Below are 22,600 nucleotides of genomic sequence, written 5' to 3' on the forward strand. Positions count from 1 at the left end.
CACTAGCGCTGAACTGGCCCGTGAGTACGGGGATCTAACGCTACAGAGGAAATTAGAGAAGGTCCTCCGGTGAGTCTCCTCTGACTGGATTTCAGTAGTAATGAGATGGAAAATGATGTACACAGGAATATGTATACAGGAATATGCACACACACACACACACACACACACACACACACACACACACACACACACACACACACACACACACACACACACACACACACACACACACACACACACACACACACACACACGTGCACGCACTCTAGACAGAGATACATGGAATCCAGGTCAGTGTGTTTAATATAAGGGCAAGGCTGCCCCTTCTGGGCAGGCATACATCTACACATTAGAACAGGATATAAATCCACCGAAGATGAGTTACTTCCTAAAGCTTACTGTATGCTTCCCATTCTAAACAGTTTGCTTATACTGTATAATTATTATGACCGTTATCTAACATTTTAGTCTTTGGCAATTTTTTATTTTGGCTGTTTGTGCACCAATTTTTTCTTGGGGCAAGTCGAAGTTCAATAGGCAAAGTCTACGCCCCTTCATCGGTGATTGGTCAACAGTACTACTCCTGGTAGGAATGGGAACATGTTTGTTTTCATTCACATTTTTTCACTTGAGAAATACGGCAAACATCTTAGCTACATGAAAAGAAAAAGACCTTGATAAAAATGTCACAGATGACTTGATTTTATTTTAGATTAATTCTGACTATTTTGAGGAAGTGTTTCTGGCTATGATGTAGCTACGGTGGCTTGTTTTTCAGGCAATGGTCTTTAGGGAGTATGAGAGCACAGGCAGTCGCCTAGCCGAGTTCTGATAGGAGCAAACTGAATCTATGCATGCAGACGCCTTAACACACACACACACACACACAGGCAGGAAATATTCTGCCGAGATGTTTCCACTTCACAACAGCATTTACAGTTGACCGGGGCAGCTCTAACAAGGCAGACATTTTACGAACTGATTTGTTGCAAAAGTGGCATCCTATGACAGTGCCACGTTGAAAGTCACTGTCAATGTTTGTCTATGGAGATTGCATGATTGTGTGCTCGATTTTACACACCTGTCAGCTGAGTCCACTAATTTGAAGGGGTGTCCACATACTTTTGTGTGTATGTATACAGTGCATTCAGAAAGTATTCACACCACTTGACTTTTCCCACATTTTGTTACGTTATGGCCTTATTCTAAAATAGATTTAATAATTGTATTCCCTCAATCTACACACAATCCCCCACAATGACAAAGCGGAAAAAACATTATTTTCGTTTTACATTTTCAAAAAACTGAAATCACATTTACATAATTATTCAGAACCTTTACTCAGCACTTTGTTGAAGCACCTTTGGCAGCGATTACAGCCTCGAGTCTTCTTGGGTATGACGCTTTATGCTTGGCACACCTGTATTTGGGGAGTTTCTCCCATTCACTCAAACAGAAATACCTTATTTACATAAGTATTTAAACCCTTTGCTATGAAACTCAAAAATGAGTGTCATGAGGTCGAAGGAATTGTCCGTAGAGCTCTGAGACAGGATTGTGTCGAGGCACAGAACATTTCTGCAGCATTGAATGTCCCAAGAACACAGTGTCACCCATCATTCTTAATAGTCACTCTGATAGAGCTCCAGAGTTCCTCTGTGGAGATGATAGAACCTTCCAGAAGGATAACCATCTCTGCAACACTCCATCAATCAGGCCTTTATCTGCAGACTCAACAGCCTTGGTTTCTCAAATGACTGCCTTGCCTGGTTCACCAACTACTTCTCTGATAGAGTTCAGTGTGTCAAATCGGAGGGCCTGTTGTCCGGACCTCTGGCAGTCACTATGGGGGTGCCACAGGGTTCAATTCTCGGGCCGACTCTCTCCTCTGTATACATCAATGATGTCGCTCTTGCTGCTGGTGATTCTCTGATGCACCTCTACGCAGACGACACCATTCTGTATACTTCTGGCCCTTCTTTGGACACTGTGCTAACAAACCTCCAGACGATCTTCAATGCCATATAACTCTCCTTCCGTGGCCTCCAACTGCTCTTAAATGCAAGTAAAACTAACCGATCGCTGCCCGCACCTGCCTGTCCGTCCAGCATCACTACTCTGGACGGTTCTGACCTAGAATATGTGGACAACTACAAATACCTAGGTACAAATACCTTTGCACCTGTACATAGCCCATCTGTAAATAGCCCACCCAACTACCTCATCCCCATACTGTATTTATTGATTTATATATTTTGCTCCTTTGCACCCCAGTATCTCTACTTGCACATTCATCTTCTGCACATCTATCACTCCAGTGTTTAATTTCTATATCCTAATTACCTCGCCACTATGGCCTATTTTATTGCCTTACCTCCCTTATCTTATCTCATTTGCACACACTGTATATATACATACTTTTTCCCCCTACTGTATTATTGACTGTATGTTTGTTTATTCCATGTGTAACTCTGTGTTGTTGTATGTGTCGAACTGCTTTGCTTTATCTTGGCCAGGTCGCAGTTGTAAATGAGAACTTGTTCTCAACTAGCCTACCTAGTTGAAATAAAAAGAATATGGTGGAGTGGTCAGACAGAAGCCACTCCTCAGTAAAAGACACATGACAGCCCGCTTGGAGTTTGCCGAAAGGCACCTCAAGGACTCAGACCATGAGAATCAAGATTCTCTGGTCTGATGAAACCAAGATTGAACTCATTGGCCTGAATGCCAAGCATTAGGTCTGGAGGAAACCTGGCACCATACCTATGGTGAAGCATGGTGGTGGCAGCATCATGCTGTGAGGGTGTTTTTTTGCGGCAAGGACTGGGAGACTAGTCAGGATCAAGGGAAAGATGAACGGCGCAAAGTACAGAGAGATCCTTGATGAAATCCTGCTCCAGAGCGCTCAGGACCTCAGACTGGGGCGAAGGTTTAACTTCCAACAGGACAACGACCCTAAACACACAGCCAAGACAACGCAGGAGTGGATTTGGGACAAGTCTCAATGTCCTTGTGCAGGCTTTGCTTGGGCCACTCATCTCTGGAGAGATCTGAAAATAGCTGTGCAGCGACACTCCCCATCCAACCTGACAGAGCTTGAGAGGATCTGCAGAGAATAATGGGAGAAACTTCCCAAATGCACATATGCCAAGCTTGAAACATCATGCCAAAGGTGCTTCAACAAACTACTGAGTAAAGGGTCTGAACACTTATGTAAATGTGATATTTCAGATTTTTTTTATACAGTACCAGTCAAAGGTTTGGACACACCAACCCTATCTTGTCACAACACAACTGATTGGCTCAAACGCATTAAGAAGGAAAGAAATTCCACAAATTAACTTAAGGCACACCTGTTAATTGAAATACACGACCTCGTGAAGCTGGTTGAGAGAATGTCAGGAGTGTGCAAAGCACACAAAGGGTGGCTACTTTGAAGAATCTCAAATATAAAATAAATTTAATTTCATAATTTTACTGTTATTATTACTATCTAGAATCGGACTTTTGTAGCACAATTTAAAATGTATTTTTTACTCAGAGCTATAAAATGGTATATCATACACAACATTTGAGGAATAATGGGAAAGTGTTTCTACTTTGAAAGGTGAAACTTTTGAGAAAAGGGCCTTTGAATGGTACCTACTAGAGAGCTCTCCTTTGTCTACACTTATTCACCATTGTTGACACCCTCTTAAGCCAGACCCACCCATCTCTTTAAGGATTCACATGAGGTCATGTGCTATAGACTAAAAGTGCTTGTAGCCTACAATAAGGAAAGGTTCCAGGTAGATAAAGTGTCCAGATAGATGGCGCTTACCCAGATACACTTGTCTAAATTGATGGGTCATGTGAAAGAAATACTACAACCCCCAGCCACATCCAGTGGTGGAAAAAGTACTAAATTAAAAGTACAAATCATTTCAAATTCCTTCTATTAAACCAGACGGGAGCAATTGTATTTAAAAAAATAAATCTATTGACGGATAGCCAGGGGCACAATGTATCAAATGTTTAAGTAAAAATATAAACCATTTCACTTCCTTATTTTAAGCAAACCAGACAGCACAATTTTTTTATTGATGGATAGCCAGGGGCACATTCCAACACTCAGACATAATTTACAAATGAAGCATGTGTTTAGTGAGTCTGCCAGATCAGCGGCAGTATGGATGACCAGGAATGTTCTATTGTTTAGTGTTAGAATTGGACAGGTTTGCTGTCAAAATGTAACAAGTACTTTTGGGTGTCAAGGAAAATGTATGGAGTAAAAAGTACATTATTTTCTTCACTAATGTAGTGAAGTAAAAGTTGCCAAAAATATAAATAGTAAAGTACAGATACCACAAAAAACTACTTAAGTAGTACTTTAAAAGTATTTTTACTTAAGTACATTAGCATACTTTATATGTTGTTAAACATTCACTTATCACAGTATTTCATACATAAGTTAAGGCCATGTAACCCGAGTGCGGTGACATGCACAGTACATAAACAGATGCATGTGCCATATTTAAGTGGTGGACACTTGATACAGTCACGTGGTATGTCACGATCATGTTACGACCACACAACATTGATATATAACATGAATATTGATAAGTCTTGCTAAGTGGATGGTCTCTACAGAAGGTGTAAACGGTACAGCCAAATGGTTACTTGCATAGTAGCAATATTAGAAATACATAGTGTCAATATAAATAAGATACAGTATGTACAAGAACAATAACAATATCAGTGATAGACAAGGTAGTTATGCATACAATCAAATTCTCATTTTATTAGTCACATGCGCCGAGTACAACAGGTGTAGACCTTAGTGAAATACTTACTTACAAGCCCCTAACCAACAGTGCAGTTTCAAAATAAAAAATGTGCACATGTTCGAGAAGGCATTTCTGCCAAAAAATGCATTTTGATAAACATTATTTTATGTTCAAAAGCCTCCTGTGAAGTCATGACTTGCGACATACGCCTAGTTTCCTGAATCGGGTCACAAATGAAGAAAATCCCTTGAATGAATCGGTGTCCAAACTTTTGACTAGTACTGTACATTTGCAAACATTTATGAACCTGTTTTTGCTTTGTCATTATGGGGTATTGTGTGTAGATTGATTAGGAAAAATAACAATTTAATCCATTTTAGAATAAGGCTGTAACGTAACATTGTGGAAACAGTCAAAGGTCTGAATACTTTCCGAAGGCACTGTGTGTGAAACCTTTGGAATTACCTGGATATCTGCATCTTAGTCACAACAATAGACAAACACAGTGTGCTTAAACTAATAACACAAATCATTGTATTTTTCTTGTCTATATTGAATACATCATTTAAACACTCACATTGTAGGTTGGAAAAAGTCTGTGAACCCCTAGGCAACTGACTTTTCCAAAAGCTAATTGGAGTCAGGAGTCAGCTAACCTGGAGTACAATCTATGAGATTGGAAATGTTGGTTAGAGCTGCCCTGCCCTATAAAAAACACTCCCAACATTTGAGTTTGGTATTCACAAGAAGCATTGCCTGATGTGATCAATGCCTCGAACAAAATAGTTCCCAGAATACCTAAGGTTAAGAATTGTTGACTTCTAAAAGCCTTGATCTTCATCAGTCCACGGTAAGACAAATTGTCTAAATGGAGAAAGTTCTGCACTGTTGCTACTCTCCCTAGGAGTGGCCATCCTGCAAAGATGACTGCAAGAGCACAGTGCAGAATGCTCAATGAGGTTAAGAAGAATCCTAGTGTCAGCTAAAGACTTACAGAAATCTCTGGAACATGCTAACATCTCTGTCGACGAGTCTACGATACGTAAAACACTAAACAAGAATAGTGTTCATGGGAGGACACCACGGAAGAAGCCACTGCTCTCCAAAAAAAACATTGCTGTATGTCCAAAGATCGCAAAAGAGCACCTGGATGTTCCACAGCGCTTCTGGCAAAATATTCAGATTAAACTAAAGTTGAGTTGTCTGGGAGGAACTCACAACACTATGTGTGGAGGAATAAAGTCACAGCACACCAACATCAAAACCTCATCTCAACTGTAAAGTATGGTGGAGGGAGCATCATGGTTTGGGGCTGCTTTGCTGCCTCAGGGCCTGGACAGCTTGCTATCAAACAGAAAAATGTATTCCCAAGTTTATCAAGACATTTTGCAGGAGAATGTAAGGCTATCTGTCCGCCAATTGAAGTTCAACAGAAGATGGGTGATGCAACAGGACAACGTCCAAAAACACAGAAGTAAATCAACAACAGAATGGTTTCAACAAAAGAAAATAAGCCTTCTGAAGTGGCCCAGTCAGAGTCCTGACCTCAACCCGATTTAAAATGCTGTGGCATGACCTCGAAAGCGGTTCACACCAAACATCCTAAGAATTTTGCTGAACTGAAACAGTTTTGTAAAGATTAATGGTCCAAAATTCCTCCAGACCGTTGTGCAGGTCTGATCCACAGCTATAGAAAACGTTCGGTTGAGTTTATTGATGCCAAAGGAGGGTCAAACAGCTATTAAATCCAAGGGTTCACATACTTTTTCCACCCTACACTGAATGTTTACACGCTGTGTTCAATAAAGACATGAAAACGTATAATTGTTTGTGTTATTAGTTTAAGCAGACTGGATTTGTCTATTGTTGTGACTTAGATGAAGATCAGATGAAATTTTATGACCAATTTATGCAGAAATCCAGTTAATTCCAAGGGGTTCACATACTTTTTCTTGCCACTGTATATATAATTGCAAAGTGGTGTGTGCTTCAAGTTCTCCCTGTTTGTTATTATTCCCCATTTTTCGAGAGGGCTTGTCAGGACCCCCCTCAAGCATGTCTGATGTGGCGCCTGTGGCCTAACTGTCTGCCAAGTGAGGACTGACCCGGTTAAACTGCCCTGCCTACACAGTTCAGCAGTCTCTTTCTCTCTTGATCTCTCTCTGGGAAGATCTCAATTGCATACTCCTCACGTCCTCTCTCCTCGTCTCCTTCTCATACTTATTGGATGAGAAAGCAAGAGGTCCCTCCCCTCTGACCTTTTCTGCCAATAGGTTTTGCGAAGAAGAGGACCCGAGGAGTATGCAATTGAGATGTCTCCCTATCCTCATCTGTTTCAATCTACCTCTCTTCTTTCGCTCGCTGTCTGTCTTTGTCAGGTTCTGTCTGACTGTTTCTGTCTCTCGCATCTCCACCTTCTTTCTCCCTCTCTCAAACACAGATTAGCATGTACTCAATAGCACAATAGCATATTTTCTCAAAGTTTGGTCTCTAACTCCATGTCACTCATTCTCTGCGGGCGGTAGTGTGATTTTGCATCGCTGATTTGGGTCTTGCCCAGTCATAATTTACACACCACCACCACATCTCTCATTCCCCTGCCCCCTCAGTGGGTGAGTGCCCTTGCCTGAGCCATGTGGCACAGCAGTGGGGCCTTCCCCGGTCCCTAGCCTCAGTGACCTGTCTTACATGATGACGCTAAGGATGCTGACCCAGACTCTCACACATCGCTCTGGCGCTCGAATGAAGAACAATGCTACCCCCTACTGGTGTTTAGTAATATGAGGCTTGACGTATTCTCAGTTCTTCTGATTCTAAGGCTGGCTGTGTTATTTACAGTTTACTATGAGTATCCTGATTTCAATCCTTTCCCTCGCCCATATATTTTTGTTGAACAAGCCTTCCACAAACTCCCTTTGGCTGGACCTGACTGCACCATAGCATGGCTAATAGTTCCATTTGAGTTTTGCCCTCCCAACAATAACACTTGTCAACTGAGCCATGTGACTGCATGCATACAATATTTGTACTATAACTAAGTTTACTTTGAATGTGCAGTCTTGTTTGGATCGTATTTGTGGCCTTTAATTTGGTCCCGACACATCTGCATACTAGGTTTTGAGAAAAAGACTGACTTGCCACCACTACCACAATGGCCATTTTTATTTCAACCATGTTTTTTCAGTTAACTGTCTGTAAAGATATGAGTTTAAGAAATTGAAATTGTTATGACAGTTGTTTGGCCTTTGACTGGTGTTTGACTGGCCTGTAAAAAAAGAAAAAAAAGCTGTATTTTTCAATAATTCTTCAGGAGCCACTGTAGAGCCCCGTATGAAGTTCATGCCTTATCTTAAGTCTGAGACGCCCTACTGTTTCTCAACCACGACCAATTCCTTCTCCTTCGTGGTCAGCTTTCACAGCAATCACAGGGGTGGCTCTCCAAACCGGCCGCGGTCAGACTTGGCCAGCTGTGGTTGTGCTTGGCCTATATACTGTCAGTAGTGTGATGGAAATGCTGTGGGCTACTGTGAGTTTTGGCACTCTCTCCATCTCCATTTTTCTCTCTGGCCGACTGGCACATGCTTGTCTTCTTATAGAAGAGCTGTCTAAACACATGCTTGTTGGTTTGAGCCACGGTACCCTAGACAGCCATGGGAATTAGAAGTGGGTATTGATGGAGACTGCTGTGGTGTCCTCAAAGGACCCCTCAGGTTAAAGGGATGGACATCCCTACTTACTGCTGTTCCTCTATTAATCACTCTTTTTTATCTCTCGATCTCCCTGGCTTTCACCCCTTCTTCCTTCCTTTTCCTCTCCGCCTCTACCTTTCCTCCCTATGGTATTCTCTCTTTTCCCCACTCTGTCGTAGCTGGAGGGTTTAAAGTTTTATGGCTGTGGCTGTACCGAGTATAAAATTATATTTTACACGCCTGTGGGCTTGTACTGCAGATTTTAACTGCTGTTGTTTTCATTCCTTTGGGCTAAAGTGATTTCTCACATGCTTCTGTCCGTCATTTTCTTTCCTCGTGATGCCATCTATTTTGTGAAGTGCACCAGTCCCTCCTGCAGCAAAGCACCCCCACAACATGATGCTGCCACCCCCGTCCTTCACGGTTGGAATGGTGTTCTTCGGCTTGCAAGCCTCCCCCTTTTTACTCCAAACATAACGATGGTCATTATGGCCAAACAGTTCTATTTTCGTTTCATCAGACCAGAGGACATTTCTCCAAAAAGTATGATCTTTGTACCCATTTGCAGTTGCAAACCGTAGTCTGGCTTTTTTATGGCAGTTTGGAGCAGTGGCTTCTTCCTTGCTGAGCGGCCTTTCAGGTTATGTCGATATAGGACTCGTTTTACTGTGGATATAGATAGTTTTGTACCTGTTTCCTCCAGCATCTTCACAAGGTCCTTTGCTGTTGTTCTGGGATTGATTTGCACTTTTTGCACCAAAGTACATTAATCGCTAGGAGACGCGTCTCCTTCCCGAGCGGTATGATGGTCCCATGGTGTGTATACTTGCGTACTATTGTTTGTACAGATGAACGTGGTACCTTCAGGCGTTTGGAAATTGCTACTAAGGATGAACCAGACTTGTGGAGGTCTACAATTTATTTACTGAGGTCTTGGCTGATTTCTTTAGATTTTCCCATGATGTCAAGCAAAGGGGCACTGAGTTTGAAGGTAGGCCTTGAAATACATCCACAGGGTACACCTCTAATTGACTCAAATTATGTCAATTAGCCTATCAGAAGCTTCTAAAGCCATGACATCATTTTCTGGAATTTTCCAAGCTGTTTAAAGGCACAGTCAACTTAGTGTAAACTTCTGACCCACTGGAATTGTGATACAGTGAAATAATCTGTCTGTAAATAATTGTTGGAAAAATTACCTGTCTGCACAAAGTAGATGTCCTAACCGACTTGCCAAAACTATAGTTTGTTGACAAGATATTTGTGGAGTGGTTGAAAAACGAGTTTTAATGACTCCAACCTAAGTGTTTGTAAACTTCCGACTTCAACTGTATATACATTTTATGGACACAGTATATTTTTAAATAGTTATATTTTGTTTGTTTTTAGTCCCACCCTTCAGCTCCACTCAACCCCTCCCATGGATCTCTGAACACCATCCAGTTTAGATTTTTATTTGCCATATGGAGGTTACCAAGAACCCGATGGTCATTCTGACGGGGCTCCAGAGATCCTCTGTGGAGATGGGCGAACCTTCCAGAAGGACAACCATCTCTGCAGCACTCCACCAATCAGGCCTTTATGGTAGAGTGGCCAGACAGAAGCCAATTCAGTAAAAGGCACATGACAGCACGCTTGGAGTTTGCCAAAAGGCACCTAAAGGACTCTGACCATGAGAAACAAGGTTCTCTGGCCTTCTCTGGTCTCTGAACCAAGATTGAACTCTTTGGCCTGAATGCCAAGCATCACGTCTGGAGGAAACCTGGCACCAATCCCTACGGTGAAGCATGGTGGTGGCAGCATCTCTGGAGCGACCTGAAAATAGCTGTGCAGCGACGCTCCCATCCAACCTGACACGGCTTGAGAGGATCTGCAGAGAAGAATGGGAGAAACTCCCCAAATACAGGTGTGCCAAGCTTGTAGCATCAAACCCAAGAAGCCTCGAGGCTGTAATCGCTGCCAAATGTCCTTCAACAAAGTACTGAGTCAAGGGTCTGAATACTTACTTAAATGTGTATTTCATTTTTTTTTACATAAATTTGCTGACATTTCTGAACCTGTTTTTGCTTTGTCATTATGCGATATTGTAGGGTAGATTGGGGGGGACAATTTAATCGATTTTAGAAAAAGGCTGTAAAGTAACAAAATGTGGAAAAAGTCAAGGGGTCTGAATTCAAGGGTATTTTCAGAATGCACTGTACAGCACATGTATCATTCTATTGGTTGCAAGAATTTTGTATAATTTAAATTGAAAAACTGTTTTGAATCCAGCTTTGTTTTGTGTATCAGTTCATTCCTCATGTGCCATGGAATCGGTACGTCGTTAATCTTTTCAACTGTTTTGCAATCTATATTCCACAGCTGTCCATTTTTGGTCCTTAAATGAAGCTCGTATGCTTTTTTTTTTTTTTTTACAATTTTCTTTAATAAATGTTGGTCTTTATTGCAGTGCCGACAGACAATCTCCTTACTTTCTCCCCCTTTCACGTGCCTCTTCCATTTTTACAGTTGTACTGCAATTAGTTGGTTGTAATTTTGAGTAAAGCAGACATTTCCATGTGTTAGCTGCATGTGTGACAACTCCATAATTAAATGTTAACTGTATATAAAGATTTGAATTATACGAACACCAATAACCCATTACCAAAGAGCACCTTCATTCTACCATTATCCTAGTAGCTCTTCCCTTCCTTTTTTTGTTCTTCCTGTGTGTGTTGTTCCTGTTTGTGATGACAGATACTACAGCTGTTAGCTGACCAGTGCTCTCCTTTCTCTCCCAGGCCACTGAAGAAGAGCCACAGAGTGCGCCAGCACTACACAACGGACAACAAAGGGAAAACGGGTGTGTAACTAATCATGTCTTTCTCTCTCTGCTCTCTCTCTCTCTCCCTCACACGCTCTCACTCATATATTTATATTTATATATATATATATATATATATTCCACTACGACACCTTCCCTCACTGGCATGTCACATGGTTAGGAATACTCATAACTATGACAGAAAATCAGTAGCCCTTCTTAGAGATTCTGGGTTCGAGTCCAGGCCAGCTGCGACCGGGAGACCCATGGGGCGGCACACAATTGGCCCAGCGTCATCTGCGTTAGGGGAGGGTTTGGCCGGCAGGGATGTCCTTGTCCCATCATGCACTGGCGACTCCTGTGGCGGGCCGGGCGCAGTGAACGCTGACACGGTCGCCAGGTATACAGTGTTTCCTCCGACACATTGGTGCGGCTGGCTTCCGGGTTAAGTGGGCATTGTGTCGAGAAGCAGTGCGGCTTGGTTGGGTTGTGTTTTCGGAGGACGCACGGCTCTCGACCCTCGCCTCTCCTGAGTCCATACGGGAGTTGCAGCGATGAGACAAGACTGTAACTACCAATTGGATACCACGAAATTGGGGAGAAAAAGGGGTAAATAAAAACATTTTTAAAAGAAAATAAGAATGTCCTGTTCTATACTGCATCATAAAGCCTCTGGTGTCCTATGCTGCACTGTGGTTCATATGCAGTGCTATTCTATTCCACAGAGGAGCAGTGTTCACCAAGGCAAAGGCACTGTTGTCTTTCGGTTTCATATCCGTTAGTATGGCTGACACAGATGGCTAAAATAATATTTATGTGCAATGGGTTTCGTATGGTATAGACTGTTTGCTGTGCAGTGTTATGGTGGTTTCTGCATCATTGACATTGCCTTTGCCGTCACTGGAATGATAGAGTAATGACGGAATATGCACACTAGAGGGAGGTAGAGTACTGTGCTGTGGTATTGTGACATTCACGCTGAATACTTCAGCTCTTTTGTTCCTATGCCTGAACCTATTAGTGAATGGTGTACTCATTCTGTGAAGTGAGATTTCACCTCATGTTAAACATTGCAGGACATTGCAGTACCTTTTAGCTGGACTGTTGTAGTGTATGAGTTTGTGTTTTGAGAAATGAAAGCACTTGGAAGTTTGGTAATTCCACGGTAACAGAGTGATGCTGAGACTCTGCAATCTACACAAAATATTCTGTCGAAATCGAAGAAAAAAGTGAAGTAAAATATAGTCGCTGCATAAGTATTCGGCCCCTTTGTTTAGGCAAGCCGAAATTAGTTCAGGAGTCAAATGTGGCTTAACAAATCACTCTGTGTGAAATAACAGGGGTTACCATGATTTTTGATTGACTAACCCTTCCTCTGTCCCACATACATAAAACATCTGCAAGGTCCCTCATTCATAAAACATCTGCAAGGTCCCTCATTCATAAAACATCTGCAAGGTCCCTCATTCATAAAACATCTGCAAGGTCCCTCATTCAAGTATTGCAAGCACAGATTCAACTACAAAGACCAGGGAGCTTTTGGAAAGATGGGTAAAAATTATAACAAGTCAGACATTGAATACCTCTTTAAACATGGTCAAGTTAACATTTATGCTGTGGATTATTTAGACCAAGAGGCCATTGGTGGTGATAACCATTCAACTCTGTAGCCTTTTTGTGATGGGAGAGAACTGAGGATGATGGATCAACAACATTGTAGTGACTACACAATCATGACCTAAATGGCAGAGTGAAAAGAAGAATACAAATATACAGAATGAAAATATTCCAAAACATGCATCTTGTATGTAACTAGGCACTAAAGTAATACTGGGGGGAAAAACACAGCAAAGGAATACACTTTTTTCAAGCATGGTGGTGGCTGCATCAGGGTATGGATATGCTTGCCATTGGTAAATACTGAGGAGTTTTTAAAGGATAAAAATAATTGGGATGGAGCAAAGCACAGGCTAAATCCTAGAGGAAAACCTGCTTCAGTCTGCTTTACACCAGAGACTGGGAGAGGAATAAAACTTTCAGCAGGACAATCACCTACAACACAATGCCAAATCTTCACTGGAGTTGCTTAACCAAGAAGACCGTAAACATTCCTGATTGGCCACGTTACAGTTTTGACTTAAATCTGCTTGAGAATCTATGATATGACTTGAAAAACTGCATCTTGGATCATTTTGAAAAGAATAATGGACAAATATTGCACAATCCAGGTGGACAAAGCTCTTATAGACTTACCTAAGATGACTCACAGCTGCATTTGATGCCAAAATTGTTTCTAGCATGTATTGCCTCAGGGAGCTGAATACCTATGCAACGACTATTTTAGTTATTTCATTTTTATAAAAATTACACAATATTTGCTTAGAATTTTTTTGATGCAGATTGTTGACATAAAAATCGATTTTAATCCCACTTTGTAACACAATAACAGGTGAAGAAATCCAAGGGGTCTGAATACTTTTGCAAGGCACTGTGTGTGTGTGTGTGTGTGTGTGTACAGGTGGAGGCCAGGCGATGAGCCAGAGGCAGCCTGTGATAGGCTGAGGGCCAGTGTGACGTGTCAGTGAGACGCTATAGAAGCACTAGGCTGGCGGGAGCAAGCTGCCTTCTCTGCTGGAAGAGAGGGAGAAGTGGATATGACAGACAGAGAGAGAAACACAGGACCAAATCCATGTGACGTTCTACAATTCTCTGAGGAACAGCACTAGTCCTCTCCTTTGCGGGTATGCACTTCCCTCGACACACATATGCTCCCCCTCCAACTAGGTAGAGGGAGACAGAAACCAAGAGAGAAAAGGAGTCGGAGAGAGGGAGAGTTGTGAGTGTTCCACCACATGGCGGTGTGTTAGCTTACCACAGGGGTAAGTGCTAGCTAGTATCTTGAGTGCCAGTAGTGAGTGTCTCCGGGACAGCAGAGCATTGTGTTAGCCAGTGGCGGACAGCATGGCCCTGTTCAGCACCGTGCCCCAGAGCCCGGGCTCCTACTACTGCCTCATCCGCAGGAAGTTCAAGCGGAGGCGCAAGAAACGCTGCGAGCGTAAAGGTACTCCCTCCTACTCGCCTACCTGTGGTGTGTGTGATGCGAGTTGTTTGCTTGTGTGTGTGTGTGTGTGTGTGTGTGTGTGTGTGTGTGTTTCTCGCACCAGCTGTTTGTTCTGCTTTGAAAGATTCTCTGGTAGTTTATCTTGGTCTAGAAGGGGTTACTTACAGTACAATGATTCAATATAGGGAAGTCATGTCGTTGAAATATGCAACCTGTTCATTTGAATGATAAGTGTCACTTGGTAAGAGTACTGTTGGCGGTGTAGAAGTTGAACGCATGTCAGTGTGACACTGGTACTGTTGATTTTGGCAGTGCACGAGGTTTGCGTCTCTGAATGTCTTAGTGTGAGTTCTGTGACAGGTTCGTTTTGAAGCCACTTTAGTGTTTCACAGTGCTTGTTTCTGTTAAGTGTATGAGAACTGGTTCTGAAACCTCTCTGAACGAGACAGACCTCTCTGTGAGCGAGACAGACCTCTCTGTGAGCGAGACAGACCTCTCTGTGAGCGAGACAGACCTCTCTGTGAGCGAGACAGACCTCTCTGTGAGCGAGACAGACCTCTCTGTGAGCGAGACAGACCTCTCTGTGAGCGAGACAGACCTCTCTGTGAGCGAGACAGACCTCTCTGTGAGCGAGACAGGCCTCTCTGTGAGCGAGACAGACCACTCTGTGAGCGAGCGAGGGAGACTGTCTCTGTAAATGATCTGACTGGCTCTGAAACTCTAAGCTTCTCCCTCCTGTTTTGCTCCAGTGCTCTGGGGATTAGCCCAACAGGGGAAGTAGTAATTATTGAGGTGCTCCCTCTGTGGCGGCATTGGTGATGTGTCAGCCATTTGCTTTGATAAATCCCCCTACTCCCCAGCTCCCCCACCGCGAATCGTCAAACCCAAGCCCCTTCATCCGAATAAATCCGCTGAAGTTGCGTTTTAGCCGCGTGACTCTCTCACACCCCAAATAACGCAAGACAGGCTTTTGTCTGTCAGCGTCGCCAGGCGTCCGTCTCCGCTCGCTATCGCCGTGGAAATGACGGCACCACTTTGCACGAACGCGGGGGAAGAAGACTTCATTGTTAAGTTTAGGTAATGTTATTCCGCTAACCTGTCCTAGCTACAGCAGCAGTAATTCCCTCAGCAAGCGGTAGCCCTGATGAGTCCCCAGAGTGTGTTAGTGTAGCCGCTAATCACCAGAGAGACTAACACAAACTGATGGCACGGGCTGGGCTGTTCCCAGCCTTTGCCTGTCAGACCAGCTAGTCTGTCAGTTAGTGGCTGATGCTAGCTTTGTCAGAGGTTTATAGCAATGTAGTTCAGGCAACAGATGGGTGTTTGCGCTCTCCTGGGAGATTCGTTCACATTTCCCAAACACAAGTAAAGTTGCTGTTTTGAAAACATGCAAGGTACGCTTTTCTCATATTTTTGGCTGATCAATGTGCTCCAATATCATTGACTATGTACCAGAAGTGTGAATGGTATGATCCAATGCAAACCACAGAAGCACATGGCTACTTTGCATTGAGTCTAAGAACACTATATGCAACAGCATATTTTCCAACAAGAAGCTTCAATGTATCACCCCCAAAAATACATTGTGGCGAGGAGGACACTCATAAGGCAATGCCTCTCCAATGGGCTGTATTTGTAAGATGGAAAATGGGACCCAGGCTTTTGTGTGAAGCCAGCAGAATGTCTAGAATTAGCGTTTTGGAGACTGAGTGAGATATGCCCTGTCTTCACTCAGTGTATCCGTTGCTTAGGAGGAAGAGGGGCTGTTTCAGTCAGTTCTGTTAGCCAGAAACTGTTCAGCCTTTTCTCTAAGAGTTCACTTACAACACCTCACACATTCCAAGAGCAACTCGCTATGAGGTTAGCTGTCAGAGAAATCCAATGCTTTAGAAGATGGTATTAAGAAATTAGAATTGAACTAAGCCAACACACTTTATATCCAAAGTGCTTACATGCTAGATTAACAGGGTTACAGATTTCCAAGGCACTCTGCGCCCATTGACAGAAGATTAGAATTAAAAGGCATTCAGGAAAGTGTACAATTTTCCCGACTGGAAATCACAAATGACAGCAACTACCTCGATACAGCCACCCCACAAAAGCATTAACAAATTGGCTGCCGCAGAAAAAGTCTGCTCTGGCCTCGGCAAACAACATCAAACGGCTTCCAACAACAACAGTCAGAAAAGAGACATCGCCTCATTCATTGCTGAAAAACGAACGCCAAAAGTGCTTGATTAAGACACCAAGTCGATGACTGCCTTATTCTGGTAGGCGTAATTTAGTTGCTGGGGCCCCCACAATGCAAAACGGCACTCTGTCATGATAAGAAACGAGCTGGGTCGCGGCGTCGCAGAGTGAACAGTGTGTAATTAGCCTCGATTAACATTTGACTAAATGGCTGTCTCAGCAAGTGATGGAGGGGGAAGCCACTGTAGCAGAACGATGCTTATGTGTGTTCAGCCAGGGAGGACGCAGTGTCTGGGACTGAGGAGGGTTGGACGGCCCTTAAGTCAACGCTGCTACCTACAGTATGCATCATTTCCAATGGATTTGTGCTAGAAAAAATCCTTAAACGAAAAACGTTTTTTTTCTCATAACTGCAATGTGATTTAAATTTTATCACAAAACTAGCACTAAAAGGTCCCGGTCATCATAAAGGGAAAAAATCTAATTAAACAAATACCTGACGCGACTATGCTGTAACATTAGTAGGAGGAGATATGCACCTTTTCAAATGATTTGCCACGGATATAAAGCGCTCCTCACATCATCGTGGTTAACAGTTGGGAAAATGGCAGAGTGATACAAGGAAGCAACAGCTTTGAAGTCCTGTATGGCAATACTTCGAGAAGTTAAATGAGGTGGTGTTGAAATGCACATTTTGCGAGGTGGAATTGAACTGTAGTGGCAGTACAAGTACAATGCTGAAAAGGAGGCACCGCGTGAGAGCCAACCTGTTGCTGGCACCAGTGCGATAAGGGACGGAGTGAGGAAATCACCATGTGTATGTGACCAATAACATTTGATTTGATTTGACAACGCAAGTTACGCAAATGATTGCAGTTGATATGCAGCCATTGTCAACGGTAGAGATTGTTGGCTGCAATGCCTTAATGGCATATCTAGAACCAGACTACAAGATGCCATGTCAAAAACGGTGACCGGCCGGATGGAGAAATAACAAGTAACGATTACTCTGCGAGTACAGAGCGCGAGCTCTCAAACAACAGACGTGGCGTGGACGGATTGTTAGTTATCTATGAACACAATGTCATGCATCACTTCAACAAGCCATCACATTAATGAGAAGTGGGACATGAAGTCCCATGTACTGACAACTGATAGCATAGAGGCACAGAGCAAAACTACCATCGTTGCTGAGGGGGTGGGAGACACAGTATGATGAGCGCCATCTGGTAGGTCACCAGGATTGCGGTAGATTAAACTGCATTGCCCCCTAGTGGTCATACACAGGACCATATCTGAATTGTCAATTCACGTCATTTTATGATTTTTTTCTTATCATTTAAACAATTTTTAAAAAACTATGTTTTAAATGTTAAGAAAAATGTTAGATTCGTCACATCCCTGGGCGCTTATATGTGTGGATGGTTTAATAACTCCTTGTCAAGCAATGTATGGCTGCTAGGGCTAATGAGTTGCATTCATTCCTATATCTGCGCTAACAACCACTAGTGAGAATTTGAGGACAAGCACCAAAGTGCAAGGGGAAGCTGAAACTGTACTCTTAACCTGTCTGGCTGCCTCCCTCTAACATTTCTAACTTGCTCCCATCATTCCTTCTCCCTCACTTGTCTCATCTCAACAATTGTTCAGTCTCTGTTCCCTCCAGAGAGAGACACCTTCATTTTTCTCCTTCTCTCTCTCCCTCCCTCTAACCCTTCACCCATCACTCTTCCACTTGCCCTCACCATACTGCAGACATTCTCTCTCTCCCACCCTCTTGCTCCCTCTCTCCTGTCTGACCTTTCAGACCCTCACCGCTCCCAACTGTCCGTCAACATTACCTCAGAACCTGGTAATAACCGAGGCAAGAGTTTACCACCTCTCTCACACATGCTCGCGCACCCAAACCGTGCAAATAGAAAGTGCAGGCACACACACACACACACACACACACACACACACACACACACACACACACACACACACACTCAAATGCATAGATTATCTTGCAAATGGACATACAGTACCACTCAAAAGTTGGGACACACCGAGTCATTCAAGGGTTTTTCTTTATTTTCACTATTTTCTACATTGTAGAATAATAGTGAAGACATCAAACCTATGAAATAACACATGGAATCATGTAGTAACCCCCAAAAATGTTAAACCAAATGACAACTTTGTGCACACTCTTGGCAATCTCTCAACCAGCTTCACCAGTCTTCAAGGAGTTTCCACATATGCTGAACACTTGTTGGCTGCTTTTCCTTCAGTCTGCAGATCTACTCATCCCAAGCCATCTCAATTGGGTTGAGGTTGGGTGATTGTGGAGGCCAAGTCATCTGATGCAGCACGCCATCCCTCTCCTTCTTGGTCAAATAGCCCTTACATAGCCTGGGGATGTGTGTTGGGCCATTGTCCTGTTGAAATTTTAAATGGTCGTCCCACTAAGCGCAAACCAGATGGGATGGCATATCGCTGCAGAATGCTGTGGTAACCATGCTGGTTAAGTGTGCCTTGAATTCAAAATAAATCACAAACAGTGTCACCAGCAAAGCATCACCACCACCATTTCTTCACGGTAGGAACCCCACATGTGGAGATCATCCGTTCACCTACTCTGCGTCTAGACAAAGACACGGAACCAAAAATCGCAAATTTGGACTGATTTCCACCGGTCTAATGTCCATTGCTCCTGTTTCTTGGCCCAAGGAAGTCTCTTCTTCTTATTGGTGTCCTTTGGTAGTGGTTTCTTTGCAGCAATTCAACCATAAAGGCCTGATTCACCTGGTCTCCTCTGAACAGTTGATGTTGAGATGTGTCTGTTACTTGAACTCTGAAGCATTTATTTGGGCTGCAATTTCTGAGGCTGGTAGCTCTAATGAACTTATCCTCTGCAGCAGAGGTAACTCTAGGTCTTCCTTTCCTGTGGTGGTCCTCATGAGAGCCAGTTTCATCATAGCGTTTGATGGTTTTTGCGACTGCACTTTAGGAAACTTTCAAAGTTCTTGACATTTTCCGGATTGACGGATTTTCATGTCTTAAAGTAATGATGTACTGTCATTTCTCTTTGCTTATTTGAGCTGTTCTTGCCATAATATGGACTTGATCTTTTACTAAATAGGGCTATCTTCTGTATACCCCCCACACCTTGTCACAACACAACTGATTGGCTCCAACACATTAAGAAGAAAAATAATTCCACCTGCATTCCATGTGACTACCTCATGAATCTGGTTGAGAGAATGCCAAGAGTGTGCAAATCTGTCAATAAGGCAAAGGGTGGCTGTTTGAAGAATCTCAAATATAAAATATATTTTGATTTGTTTCACACTTTTTGGTTACTACATGATTCCATATGTGTTATTTCAACCGAAAAATGTCTGCACAAACTGTAATTAACCGTCTCAGGGAAGCTTATTGCATGCTCATCGCCCTCACAAAGGTCTTGACCTGACTGCACTTTGTCGTCTTAACTGACTTCAGCGGGCAAATTCTCACCTTCAATGACCACTGGCACGCTGGTGGAGTGTGCTCTTCAAGGATGAATCCCAGTTTCAACTTTACCGGGCAGATGGCACCCATTGAGCATGTTTGGGATGCTCTGGATCAACGTGTACGACAGTGTGTTCCAGTTTCCTCCAATATCCAGCAACTTTGCACAGGCATTGAAGAGGAGTGGGACAACAGCCTGATCAGCCTACAATCAACAGCCTGATCAACTCTATGCAAAGGAGATTGCCGCATGAGGCAAATGGTGGTCACACCAGATACTGACTGGTTTTCTGATCCATGCCCCTACCATTTTTTTAAGGTATCTGTGACCTACTGATGCATATCTGTGTTGAATTCCCAGTCATGTGAAATCCATAGATTAGGGCCTAATGGATTTATTTCAATTGACTGATTTCCTGAACTGTAACTTTGAAATTATTGCATGTTGCGTTTATACTTTAGTTCATTGTAGATATACGCATTGGCACGCACGTGAGGATACTGGATCACCTGACCTGGCCTTGAATATGAAATACAGTGCGCAGCAGGAGCATTGAGGCGAGGAAATGGGAAGAGAGAGGGAGAGGGAGAAATAGATAGAGAGCAATGGAAATAGATAGTCTCTGCCCCCCCCCCCCCCTCCAACTATGCTGATACCAGCAGTTTTTGTCTGGTCAGCCTGCAGCACTTCAAAATACGATTTGAGAGAATGAGGCCATACACACACTCGTACACACACTCGTGCACACATCCATACACACTCGTGTCATATGCACACACACAGCAGCGGGCCCCTTGCCTCTAAATAGCTGTCAGTGCATGCCTTTGTAAACTTTTTTTTTAAACAATGTTTTTATTCTTGCTTCAGGTCATACAGCCCAATTCGCACTCCTAGACAGACAAACACACACGCGTGCGCTCTCTCCTGTGTGTGACTTTTGTGACTGAACAGTGAGCACCGATACATCTGGCGACAGCCTGCGGAGAGCTCAGAAGAACTCATAACTTAGCCCCTCACCTTAGCCACACACACACATCTGCCCCACAGGCACAGTGCGTATATCATAAATCATAGCTGTCACAGGTTTTACAGCTCCCTCTGAAAAGGGGAAATGGAGGATGGCGGCAGCCACCCAGCGCCCTTGAAGAGAGAGGGAGAATGAGAGAGAGGGAGAAAGATATTTTTTAGATTTGTATTGAATCGGCAGGAGCGCAGTTGTGTGGTCTTGAAGAGATACACAGTCGACTAATGTGGTGAAATTATGGATACTACATTACTCCCCTTTGAGCGAGGTACCTGACAACATTTCAACCATGTTGGTTTTGCCAGATTACTAACCATCCTATGGGGGTGTCATGTAATACTGTTGCTTTGTACCGTCAACTATTACTTCTATCCCATGCATCAAGTGTTCTATTCATCTCTTAATGTCTTGTTTTGCAAAATTAAAATGCAGGGTTAGTGTTGAATTTTCACCCTCTTTTTTAAAGCTTTACATCACTGAGAAGGATGAGAGCAATCCCTTCCTGCTCTATGGGACACCTAGGTCAGGTGTGAATGTCCAGCTGGCACCTTCAGCTTGTAGCAGGGCCTCCTAAACGCATTTGGAGATCTACTCTTATTGAAGTCAAATTGGTGTTGGCAGGCTAATTCAAACAGGTTATTGGTCATTAGTGAAACCAAATTGAATAATGGAGTCCAAGATGGAGGTTTGGGGATACGGTTGAGCTGTGCGCGCGAGGGCGTGTGTGTGTCTGTGTGTGACGGGGGCACGACAGCGGCGATGTTAGGCGGCCACTCTCCTCTCCCCCATACCCCGGCCCATCAGTTTCAATCCGGCAAAAACAACAGGCCCCCCCTCTCCATGAGAACCCCAGTTCATTAGGCCCCCGATGGCCCCACACGTGTACCCCATTATGATGCATTAGCTGGTCACCGTCCTGGGCAACTGGACCGAGATAGAAACTGGACAGCGAGGAAGAGCGATGGGCTTGAACATTACAAAATCCCTGACTGGTTCACTTTCAAATTATTTTACAATTACCTCCTTTCTCAAAGTAAATCACTGATCCGCCGTGGTTTGATTGACAAAAAGATATTGGATAAGAATCTAGAAAAATTGCCGTCGCCTATCAAATAGCACAAGTACCATGATCAAATCAAACTTTATTTGCCACATGCGCCGAATACAACAAGTTTAGACTTCACCGTGAAATGCTTACTTACAAGCCTTTAACCAACAGTGCAGTTCAAGAAGAAGAAATGATTTACCAAGTAGACTAAAATAAAAAGTAATAATAAAAAGTAACACGATAAGAATAACAATAACGAGGCTATATACAAGGGGCACCGGTACCAAGTCAGTGTGCGAGGGTACAGGCTAGTTGAGGTAATCTGTACATGTAGGTGGGGGCGAAGTGACTATGCATAGATAACAAACAGCGAGTAGCAGCTGTGTACAAAAGGGAGGGGGACAATGTAATTTGTCTGGTGCCGATTTTTATGAATTGTTCAACTGTCTAATGACTTGGGGGTAGAAGCTGTTGAGGAGCCTTTTGGTCCAAGACTTGGTGCTCCGGGTCCATTTGCTGT

General features: G+C 43.3%; 1 protein-coding gene across 6 annotated transcripts in view; it reads left to right on the top strand.

The window, feature by feature from the left end:
• LOC129821379 (double-stranded RNA-specific editase 1-like) overlaps positions 1 to 22,600 on the top strand; it is a 180,287-nt gene that overhangs the window by 109,130 nt on the left and 48,557 nt on the right. For 2 of the 6 annotated variants that reach the window (XM_055878994.1, XM_055878997.1), the window contains 2 exons: positions 11,239 to 11,300; positions 13,780 to 14,002. Coding sequence is in view for 2 of the 6 variants with exons in the window: in XM_055878992.1 (XP_055734967.1) it covers positions 14,223 to 14,322 (100 nt within the window). In the remaining 4 variants the exon portion in view is untranslated. Of the gene's footprint in view, positions 1 to 11,238; positions 11,301 to 13,779; positions 14,003 to 14,024; positions 14,323 to 22,600 lie in introns of those variants that run through there. The other 4 variants (XM_055878993.1, XM_055878996.1, XM_055878992.1 and 1 more) reach the window with 3 other exon arrangements.

This window comes from Salvelinus fontinalis, chromosome 23, assembly GCF_029448725.1.
Source record: "Salvelinus fontinalis isolate EN_2023a chromosome 23, ASM2944872v1, whole genome shotgun sequence".
NCBI lineage: Eukaryota > Metazoa > Chordata > Actinopteri > Salmoniformes > Salmonidae > Salvelinus > Salvelinus fontinalis.